At 39.3% G+C, this 11,736-nt stretch overlaps 1 protein-coding gene across 1 annotated transcript in view; it reads right to left on the reverse strand.

Annotated features, from left to right (window-relative positions):
• Window positions 1–11,736, reverse strand: part of TEX11 (testis expressed 11) — a 523,552-nt gene that overhangs the window by 294,925 nt on the left and 216,891 nt on the right. Inside the window, exon 10 of the mRNA XM_012556596.2 lies at window positions 6,167–6,262. Within this exon, the coding sequence (XP_012412050.2) occupies window positions 6,167–6,262 (96 nt within the window). The remainder of the gene's footprint in view (window positions 1–6,166; window positions 6,263–11,736) is intronic.

Below are 11,736 nucleotides of genomic sequence, written 5' to 3' on the forward strand. Positions count from 1 at the left end.
AAAACCTCAACAACAAAAAGACAACCCAATTAAAAAATGGGCAAAGGATATGAACAGGCACTTCACCAAAGAAGATATTCAGGTGGCTAACAGACACATGAAGAAATGCTCATGATCATTAGCCATTAGAGAAATGCAGATCAGAACTACAACAAGATATCATCCTACCCCAACAAAGCTAGCATTAATCCAAAAACACCCAAAATAATAAATGCTGGAGAGGTTGTGGAGAGATTGGAACACTTATACACTGTTGGTGGGAATGTAAAATGGGACAATCACTTTGGAAATCAATTTGGTGCTTCCTTGAAAAGCTAGAAATAGAAGTACCATACGATCCAGCTATCCCACTACTTGGAATATATCCGAGAGAAATAAGAGCTATCACATGAATAGACATATGCATACCCATGTTCACTGCAGCACTGTTCAGAACAGCAAAAAGATGGAAACAACCTAGATGCCCATCATTGGACGAATGGATAAACAAATTATGGTATATCCACACAATGAAATACTATGCTACGACAAAGAACAACCATGAAGCTGAGAAACATAACATGGAGGAAGCTGGAGGACATTAAGCTGAGTGAATTTAGTCAGTCAAGAAGGACAAATATTGTTTAAGACCACTATTATAATTACTCAAGAAAAGGTTTAAACACAGAAGAAAGCATTATTTGACTGTTACGAGGGTGGGGAGGGAGGGTGAGGGTTATTTACTAAGTAGATAGTAGATAAGAATTATCTTAGGTGAAGGGAAAGACAGCACACACTACAGGGGAAGTCAGCACAACTGAACTAAAACAAAGCTAAGAAGTTTTATGAATACAATCAAACACTTTGAGGGACAGAGTAGCAGGGGTAGGAGTCTGGGGACCATGCTTTCAGGGGACATCTAGGTCAACTGGCATTAACAAAGCTTATTAAGAAAATGTTCTGCATCCTACTTTGGTGAGTGGCGTCTGGGGTCTGCAAATGGCCATCTAACATGCATCAATTGGTCCCAACCACCTGGAGTAGAGGAGAATGAAGAACACCAAAGACACAAGGAAAATATTAGCCCAAGAGACAGAAAAGGCCACATAAACCAGAGACTTCATCAGTCTGAGACCAGAAGAACTAGATGGTGCCCAGCTACCACCAATGATCACCCTGACAGGGAACACAACAGAGAGTCCCAGATGGTCTGACTGAGACTTGAGGAACCCCAGAAAGCATGGCCCCTGGATTCTCTGTTAGCCCAGAACTAAAACAATTTCTGAGGCCAAACTCTTCAGACGGGTTGGACTGGACTGTGGGACATAAAGTGATACTCGTGAGGAGTGTGCCTCTTAGTTCAAGTAGATACAAGAGACTAAAGGGGCAGCTTCTGTCCGGAGGTGAGATGGGAAGGCAGAGAGGGTTTAGAGCTGGTTGAATGGACATGGGGAATCAGGGGTGGAAAGGAAGACTGTGCTGTCACAGTATGGGGAGAGCAATTAGGGTCACATAAGAATGTATGTATAAATTTTTGTATGGGAAAAAATTTAAAAAAAGTAAAATCTATGACAACAATAGCATAAAAAGCAGGCTGGGAGAAATGAAAGTATACGATTGTAATGTTATTATAATAAATATGAAGTAGTATACCATCACTTGAAGGTAGACTATGATAAATTAAAGAAACCCTAACGAAACTACTAAAATAACAAAACAAACAGTTTTAACTAATAAGCCAACAAATGAAATAAAGTGGAATCTTAAAAAATACTTAATCCAAAAGAAAGCAGAAAAAGAGAAAGGGAGGAATAAAGAATAAGTGGGACATATCTAATATAAATAGCAAGATAATAAACTCAAGCCTAAGTTTATTAATAATCACATTAAACATTAATATTCTAAACACTCCAATTAAAAGGCACAGATTTTCAGACTGGATAAAAAAATCAAGACCCAAGTATATGCAGCCTACAAGAAATGCACTTTAAACATAAAAACATGAATAGGTAAAAGGATGGAACAAGCTATACCATGCTAACACTAGTCAAAAGAAAGCTGGAGTAGATTTAAGAGCAAATGTGGTGTATCTAGGAGCCCTGGTGGTGCAGTGGTTAAAGCACTCAGCTGCTAATCAAAAAGGCAGCAGTTTGAACCCACCAGCCACTCCACGGGAGAACAATGTGGCAGTCTGCTTCTATAAAGATTTATAGGCTTGGAAATCCTATGGGACAGGTCTACTCTGTCCTATAGGGTTGCTATGAGTCGGAATTGACTCGATGGCAGTGGGTTTTTTTTTTTGGTCGTATATCTATACAATGGGATACTACTCAGCTCAGCAATAAAAAACTAAGCTGTGCATACACATAACAAAATGAATGAATCTCAAAATAATTACGCTGAGGGGAGGAAGTCAAATATGTTTTTAAAAGTACATGAACTGTGTGGGACAAAAGAACTCAGTTTGGCCTTTGTCTCTGGTTTCTGAATAATGTTGTTGTTGTCATCGAGTCAATTTTCGACTCATAGAGACCCAGTGTGACAGAGTAGATATACCCCATAGGGTTTTCTAGGCTGTAATCTTTATGAGAGCAGGTCGCAAAGTCTTTTCTCCCGTGGAGCCACTGGGTGAGTTCAAACCGCCAAACTTTCAGTTAGTAGCCGAGCATTTAACAGTTGCACCACCAGGGCTCCTTTTTCTGGAAAATAGTCTTTGGAATTTCTCAAGCAATCAAACGTGTCTTTCTTTTCTAAAACAGCCAGGCAACATTTAAACATGTGTAAATGAGTTGGGAGCCCCCAACTCATCACCTAGCAAGTAACATCAGGAAGGGTGGGGGGCATGATACAATCATGCATATCTACTGGTTCAGGCATATGTAATGAGGCCCCAGTGACTTTTATAAGCGGCCCTGGACCTTCCTCTTTTGGGGATTCCAGAATTGGTGAGAAAAGCCATGCATGGGACAGGGTGGCACCAATGGCATATCTAGGGTATTGCACCAGCCCTGGGCACTTGGCACCAATGAGCAGTTTCTATTAACCCATTAAGGCCCAACATCCTTCCTCAAGCAAAGTAATGTGTTAATTAAAAGATTAACGAGCTTGACTTGTATTTTTGAGCTGATATTATGGTAAAGTTATCTAAAAGAGGGATATCAGATATTTGAACAGGGGTATAATTTCAGTGCTTGCCATAGATGTCATTTTTCATAGATACACCACTGGCTGTACTGGGTTAATAGAAACTGCCCAGTGGCACCATGAATCCAGGGCCACTGCAATACCTACCATATCTGCTATACCCTAGTTATACCTCTGGATGGCACATCCCTGGGGACAGTGGAAGCCTCATGCCAAGACCTCTCCCAGAACTTGCCTGGTAATAATAAATGGTATATATAGGTAATAGTCTCTGTGAATTTTCTTAGCCGTTCTAGAGAATTAAAGAACTCACAAGGAGTAATGAGATTCAGACCCATCTCTGGGTGAGTAACCAAGAAAGACTGCATGGGCAGTTGATGAAGAAGGAGAGAGTCCTTCTAGCTTGTGTCTTAGCCCCAGGGGTCTAGCTAGTGGGCGGGGGGCAGTGCTGGCTGAAGTGCAGGGAGGTGTGTGGACTGCTGGGCCTATGGCTGATACCCAATGACCTGACCCCAGGTGGCCAGGGATGTTTTGACCAGGCTCAGGGTGGCCAGGGATGAAATCTGACCTTACTCTCGGTGATTCGGGTCAAAGAGAAGAAGTGCTACAGAAGTGGCTGGTGACAAGGCGTGGAGCAGTGAGGAGGTGAAGCCTGGATCCCCTTACAGGTGGGAATTGGATTCATATTGATCCTTGCCACACAATGACAAAGGTGGGGTTTGCCCACATTGTCCTTTCGTAGTGCAGTGGACAGCACACTTTATGATTCCATTTTGTATCAAACTATAGAAAATGCAAACTAATCTATGGTGACAGAAAGCAGATCAATGGTTACTTGGGGAAAGGGTGGGAGGGAGAAGTGACAGAAGAGCGCTAAGCAACTTTTGGAAGTGATGTACATATTCACTATCTTAATTGTGGTGACTGTTGTACTAGTGTATACCAAAACCAAATCCGTTGCCATTGAGTCAATTCCGACTCAAAGTGACACTGTAGGACAGGGTAGAACTGCCCCATAGGGTTTCCAAGGCTGTAAATTTTTACAGCCTGCCACCTCTTTCTCTAGTGGAGAGGCTTGTGGGTTCGAATCGTCATTTGGTTATCACCCAAGCGCTTAACCACTGTGCAACCACCAAGGCTCCTCGCACTCGTGTATACACATAACAAAACTCATCGAATTTTATACCTTAAAAATTTTTTAATTGCAGTCTATTCTATGTCAATCATACCTTAGTAAAGCTGTTAAAAGATAATTAAGGACAGCAATGAATTATAAATCAGCAAGAAAATAGGAATATACAAGTCCATACTGATAATAAATAGATAATAAATGGGAGAAGGGAGGGCTTGTGCTTATAGTAGAATGTTAAATTGCAACTGGTAAATGTGGAAGGAGTGCTGAAGGTAGAAAATGATCCTTTAGCAATCATCCTAATAAAGACTGGTTCGGGCAAGAATCACCACTGAATGCTAACTCTAAATGCTAACTCTAATGAGAAGCAGAATATATGCATGATTTTAATATCTCCCCACCATTGGTTATTAGCTTCAAGGGAAAAAATAGTAAATATAAAGTGAAGAAGTCAGACATCCTTACCAGATGATCAACAATTATATCACCGACAAGGAGCAAATAAACATCATGTGCCTCTAAATATGATGCTCTTAGAAGGGACACAAAATCAATTGTGTAGTATTCCAGTCAGCAATGCATGCATAATCTGAATCTTATCATTAGGAAATATCAGATACACCACAAATTTCTGTTAAAACAAGGTGGCAGGGGTAGGGAGAGTATGTATTCTTCCAAAATGTCAATGACACAACAGCCAAGGAAGGCTGTGGAAATGCTCCAGAGTACAGGAGACTAAAGAGACATGATGACTAAATGCAATATGTGATCCTAGACTAATCGTATATCAGGGAGAAAAAATATTTTAAAGTTAATTATTTGGTATGTATTGTTATATGGAGAATGTGTCTGTGAGACAGAGAGAGAGCATGCATGCACAAAATTTTAACAGTAGGTGAATCTAGGTAAAGTGTGTACAAGTAGGTGTTCTTTAAACTATTCTTATTCTTGAGATGTTTCTTTATGTTTGAAATTATTTCAAGAACATTTTAAAATATATATTGCATTGAAATTCTAATGCACCCACTTCAGCTATGTCCGGGATCACTCATTAGGCTACTAATTATGATATGTCATGCACAATGCCCGTGAGAAATTATTGCTATAAAAATTACAATTTCTGTATCCAGTGAACAAAGAGACATGCTGTCAAGAAGCCATATAATAGTATGCTACTTCCTGAGGTGTCTTGCATCTTAGCAAACACAAAAAAAAGAAAAAGAAAGCAACTTTTGAAAATGTTAATGTCTATTTATATTTTTAAATGTTTAAACATTTTAGTGTTAAACAATTTTTTTCAGCATTAAATAACCCAGTCCACATGACATAAATTCCAGAAAAAAATAATTCAAGTAAATGGTCTTTGGGAAGAATTTAATATTCTAGTTAATTAAATTATTCATGTAGAACAACTATTTCCAATCTTCTTTAAAAAGTTCTTTCTAAAATGTATCAGCATATTTAATTTCCTTATTAATTAAAACACACTGATCCCAACTGAATCACTTTTTAAAGGGTCATCAATCCGATTTACCAGTATTCCTTGTCTAGGACTGTAGGTGTATGTATGTATGAATAAGGTGAGCTAGAAGTTAACCTAGAGCAAGCCACTGAAGTTTTTTTTTAACTGAATCTTGTTCTCTGCCTATTTTATCATCATTTGCTTTTCTATCCTAAAAGCTCAGATCAGAGAGAAGCCTTTTTGTTTTATACAAAAGAAAATTTTATTAAAAATACTTGATGATCAAAGGCATATTTTATTTTTCCTTCCTGTGCTGCAGGAAAAAAATGAATAATCTTTTGCTATAAACGGGGATAATGAAACAAACGTTGAAACTGGATTTCAAAATATGAGTCAAAGCTTTATAAAAATCCATTAAACTAATATTTGAAAGAAAAAATCTCTTATACCTTGTTTGCCAGGTTTATAGCATTGACAGCCTTGTCATAATATTCTCTGTCATCCCAGTCTAAATAAGCGGTGGCTAGTAACTGTAGAACTTTAGCCTATAATTGAAAATACAAAAAAAAAAATCACATAGATAAGGGTTAAACTGCAACACAACAGCAACTAGCAGTTACACTTTGGCAGGCACCTTCTCAAACATAGGTCATCATTATGAAATAGCATTTCCTTTAGCAAACATATAATCTTGGGATATGTCCCATCATTATACCACCCACACCAAATATTATCTAAGAATTTTATAGTAATGGTTATATTCCTGGCTTATTTAGATTTTATATAATTATTTTCTTAATAGCTTTAGCATTAAAGTACTCTATCATTTCCACTTTAGAAATTAGAAAACTAAGGTAAAATAATATTGAATCAGTTTACCACCTACTGCATAGGTAGCATTGTATTAGACCTCCACCAAAAGAGATAAATACATTAATCAGCTTGCAACACTACCCTTAATCAATGTGATTGTTGTCAATAAACTGTACACCTATAAAAAGTTGAACTGACAAAAGTGGTGTGATAGGTATATTTACAGCAATGACAAAAAAAAGATTAGCTGCTGAGGCTGCTTATGTACAACCAAACACCTGGCGGGATTTGGTTCCTTGGTCTGAAGGTACAGGGTCATGGTTTCACAGAACATCCCAAGCAATCGGCCTAATAACATGTTTAGTGTTTCTGTTCTACCTCCTACTTCACTGTATAACACCTGGGGTCTTAAAAGCTTGCAAGCAGCCATCCAAGGCACAACAGTTGGTGTCTATTCACCTGGAGCAACAGAGGAAAAAGGAGAGTCATGAATAGGAGGAAATGGAATGTGTGGCTAATTGCCTCCATGAACAACTGATTCCCCTGCCATGAGACCAAAGGAACTGGATAGTGCCTGGATACCATTACTGAACATTTTGATCAAAGATTCTGTAGAAAAATCCTGATGAAAAGGGAGAAAATACAGAAGAGAATTCTAAATTCTCATGGAATCTAAACTTTCTGGAGCCACTGAGGCTGGATGAACTCCTGAAACTACTGCCTGAGATAATCTTTAAACCTTAAACCAAAAATATCCCCTGAAGTTTTCTTAAAATCAAACAATAGTTTAGCTTAACTAGTAAAGAATGTCTGCCTTGAGCATTATGCTCTTTTAAGATCTATCTATATAGGATCAAACTGACAACATCAACTCAAAATATTAGGTAGGAAACTTAGGGGGCAGTGAGTTTATTACAATGGTGGAAGAACAACTCAGGGAAGGAGGGTGAGAATGGCTGCACAACTCAAAGAATCTAATCAATGTATCACTGAAATGTATATGTAGAAACTTGAACTGGTGTATGTTTTTGATGTGTATATTCTCAACAACAAAAAAATAAAGTTTTATATATACATATATATAAAGAAGTTAAAGTTAAAGAAGTAAAGAAGTTAAAAAGAGAGAAAGAGAGAGATAAACAGAAAGACATAATCTCTCCCTCAAAGGCTTTACAGTCTAGTTGGGATTAACCAATTCAGCCAAGGACACATACACCACCATTTCAGTAGGAACATATATCCTTTCCTATAGAGATGATATCTCCAGCTCAGCTTTTTAAAAATGAATAAAGTATCACTAAATTAAGTCAGTTTCTCTAGCCAGGTCTTCTAGTGAGCATAAACAGATTTAACAACACAAATAAAGTTATCCTTTGAAAGGAGGAGCTTCAATAAATAATCCTCCTCTAAGTAAAATGATAACAATAGGATCAGGTGAAGGTGACCTACTAAAATGTTAAGCACATTAGTGCTCTGTGAATCTAGAGAAATGACATTTAGGGTGCCATACCCTTAAGTCTCTTTCTTTTCTCTCTCTCTTTCTTTTTACTGTGGTGATAACATACACACCAGAACATCCACCAACACAACTTCCACATTTACATCTTAATGACTTTGATTACATTTTTCATGTTGTACCACCATTATCACTATCCTCATCCAAAATATTCCACCATCATTAACAAAAACTTAATGCACGCCCCCAAACAAAAACTTCCACCTTTCCCCTCCCTCCCATCCCGGTAACCATCAATAATCTTTGGTTTCTATATATTTGCTTATTTCATATAAGTGAAATCATACAGTATTTGTCCATTTGCAACAGACTGAATTTGCTCAACATAATGTTTTCAAGGTTCATCCATGATGTGGCATGCATCAGAACTTCATTTCTCTTTATGGATGCATAATATTCCATTGTATGCATGTACCACATTTTGTTTATCCATTCATCTGTTGATGGACATTTAGGTTGTTTCCACCTTTTGGCTATTGTGGAAAGTGCTGCAATGAACACTGGTGTACAGGTTTGTTTGCACTCCTGCCTTCACTTCTTCTGGGTATATACCTAGGACTGGGGTTCCCGAGTCATATGGTAATTCCGTGTTCAACTTTTTGAGGCACCACTGAACTGTTCTCCACTGTGGCTTCACCATTTTACATTCCTACCAGGAATGCATGAGGGTTCCAATTTTTCCACATTCTCACCAACATTTGTTTTTTCCCATTTTTTTAAATCTTAGCCATCCTAGTTGGGGTAAAGTGGTATCTCATGGTAGTTTTTATTTGCATTTCCCTAAACTAGAGGGTCAGCAAAAAACGGAAGATCCTTGATGAGATGGATTGACACACTGGATGCAACAATGGGGTCAAGCATAACGACTGTGAGGATGGCGCAGGACTGGACAGTGTGTTTCGTTCTGTTGAACATAGGGTGGCTATGAGTCGGAACTGACTCCACGGCACCTAACAACAATGACTAATGAAGTTGAGCATTTTTTCATGTCCTTGTTGGACATTTTAATATCCTCTTTGGTGAATTATCTGCTCACATCCATTACCCATTTTTTGTTTGGTTTGTCCTTCTGTTGTTAAGTTGAAGAAGTTTTACATATATTTTGAGTATTAGGCCCTTATCTGATATACGGAGCTCTGGCGGCACAGTGGTTAAGAGCTACAGCAAGCTACAGCTGCTAACCAAAAGGTCAGCAGTTCAAATCTACCAGCAGCTCCTTGGAAACCCTATGGGGCAGTTCTGCTCTGTTCTGTATGATCGCTATGAGTTGGAATCGACTCAGCGGCAATGGGTTTGGTTTTTGGTTTTGGATCTGATATATAGTTCCTGAAAATTTTCTCCCAAATTGTAGATTCTCTTCACTTTGTTCATAAAGTCTTTTGATGCACAAAAGTATTTAATTTTTATGCGGACCCATCTATTTTATTTTTTGCTATTCAGGCTTTTGTTAGCCTACCTGATAATCTGTCATTAAAACTAGGTCCCACAGCCTCGTCCCTACACTTCCTTCTAAGAAACTTATGGTTTTAGTTTTGACATTTAGGTCCCTGATCCATTTTGTACTGTGTGTGTTTGTGTGTGTGCGTGTGTGTGTGTATGGTGTGAGGCATGAATCCTGATTCCTTCTTCTGCAAGTGGAAATTCAGTTTTCTGTATCATTTACTGAAGAGACTCTTCCTTCCCCATTGAATGAATTTAGCACCCTTATCAAATATCGGTGACTATAGACGTATGGATTTATTTCTGGACTTTCAATTCTATTCCATTGGTCTGTATGTCTATTATTACACCAGTACCAGGCTGTTTAAATTACTACAGCTTTGTAGTAGGCTTTCAAATCAGTACACATGAGTCTTCCTACTTTATTCTTCTTCTTCAAGATTGCTTTACATATTTGAGTTCCCTTGAGGTTCCATGTAAACTTGGTGATTGGCTTTGCCATTTCTGCAAAGAAGGCTGTTGGAATTTTGATGGGGGTTGCACTACTAGATTGTTTTGGGTAGTATTGACATCTTAATTACATTAAGCCTTTCAATCTATGAATGTGGAATGGCATTCCATTTATTTATGTCTTCTTTTATTTTTTTCAGTAATATTTTATACATTTCTGTGTACAAGTCTTTCACCTGTTGGATTAAATTTATTCCTTCCTAGGTACTTTTTTCTTTTAGATGTTATAGTAAAAGGTAATGTTTCCTTAATATCCTTTTCTGATTGCTGATTGCTAACTTATAGAAACCTAACTGAGAGGCAGGGACAAGACAGTGGAGCAGTCAGATGGCTTCCTACATCCCTCTTACAACAAAGACCTGGAAAAGCAAGTGATTTGATTGTATATGAATATCTAGGAGCCCAGAACAAGGCAAAGTTGAGGAATTGGACTGAGTCGGGGGGTGAGAGGGAGAAGGTTCGGAAGAAGCAAGGAGCACCAGAGCAGTGGTGGTGGGACTGCAGCACTTCAGCAGCTCCAGATCCACACTGAAGCAGGCAAAGAGCTGCACACATGCACTCAGGACACAGCTTCCACACTAAGAGAGATCCAGCAGCAGAGATTCTGCTTGGACACTCCGAACCAGTGAAAAGCAGCTCCCAAGTGGCTAAAGACAAGTACATGCGTGTGGCCTTTCATGGGGACTGGGGAAAAAAAAACCCATTTGGGAAAAAACTCTCTCCCTTTTACCTCCTCCCTCCCCACTCTGCACGGTCCAGATGTCCAAAGTCTGAGTCCACTGGGCCGGAAGTAGATCCCAAAACGCGCCCTGACCCATTCTCCTGGTCTTGGAGAGGGAACAAATAAGCTCCTGGCTCCCTTAAGCCAGGAACTCAGGGTTGGCACAGCTCCTTTGCTAGACACAGGCATAAGGGGTCCACAGACCTTGAGTGCCTTACACCCCTGTATAGACTTGTGGGGACTGATCTCAACAGTGTTAGCCCTCAATACCACAGTATAACAGGGTAAATATCTGAAGTCTAACTTTAACTGTTTCTGCTGTGAAGTGGCAGATTTGAGACCCTTGACACAACCCTGCCCCATAAGCAGGCACCTTTACCGATCTGCACCAGGGGCTTGAGGACTGGTGGTGTCACTTATGCCACACAGTCATCTGCTGCAGGAGTCCAAGAAAAAGTGGTGCTCTTGAGTCTTTATAGCCAACAGAGTGCGGTGCTCGTAGTCTGGCTGCAAAACTCACCTACCTACTTACCCTAGGGAATAGGGACACGCTTTCCTTTCAGACTCTCAGGGGCAGCCATCAGCCCCCTGCCTGTCTCAGTACATGAACCCCTACTGCAGCCAGATACCAGTGCCTACACCAATCACCCATGCCTCTCTAAGACTGTAGGTGAGAGCCTGTACCACACACTTGCTGACCGACTGCCTGAACACCTGAGCTGAACCCATATAGGAAAAGTTAACAGACTCCTGTGTGTACATACTTAGTTACAGAACTAACTACCTGGTGACAGGACGTTAGAACTTCAAAAGTGCCAATAATCAAAATAGCACACACGAGCAGCCTATTGGGGCATAGCAAAACAAAACAAAACAAGAAGCTAGGATTCACTAAACAAATACAAATTAAAATTATAATACTTATTGATGGCTCGGAGACAACAGTCAATATCAAATCACATAAAGCGGCAATCCATGATGGCTTCAGCAAGCTCCCAAAATGAAGAATCAATAAACTC

Source organism: Trichechus manatus, unplaced genomic scaffold (genome assembly GCF_000243295.1).
Source record: "Trichechus manatus latirostris isolate Lorelei unplaced genomic scaffold, TriManLat1.0 scaffold00070, whole genome shotgun sequence".
Classification (NCBI taxonomy): domain Eukaryota; kingdom Metazoa; phylum Chordata; class Mammalia; order Sirenia; family Trichechidae; genus Trichechus; species Trichechus manatus.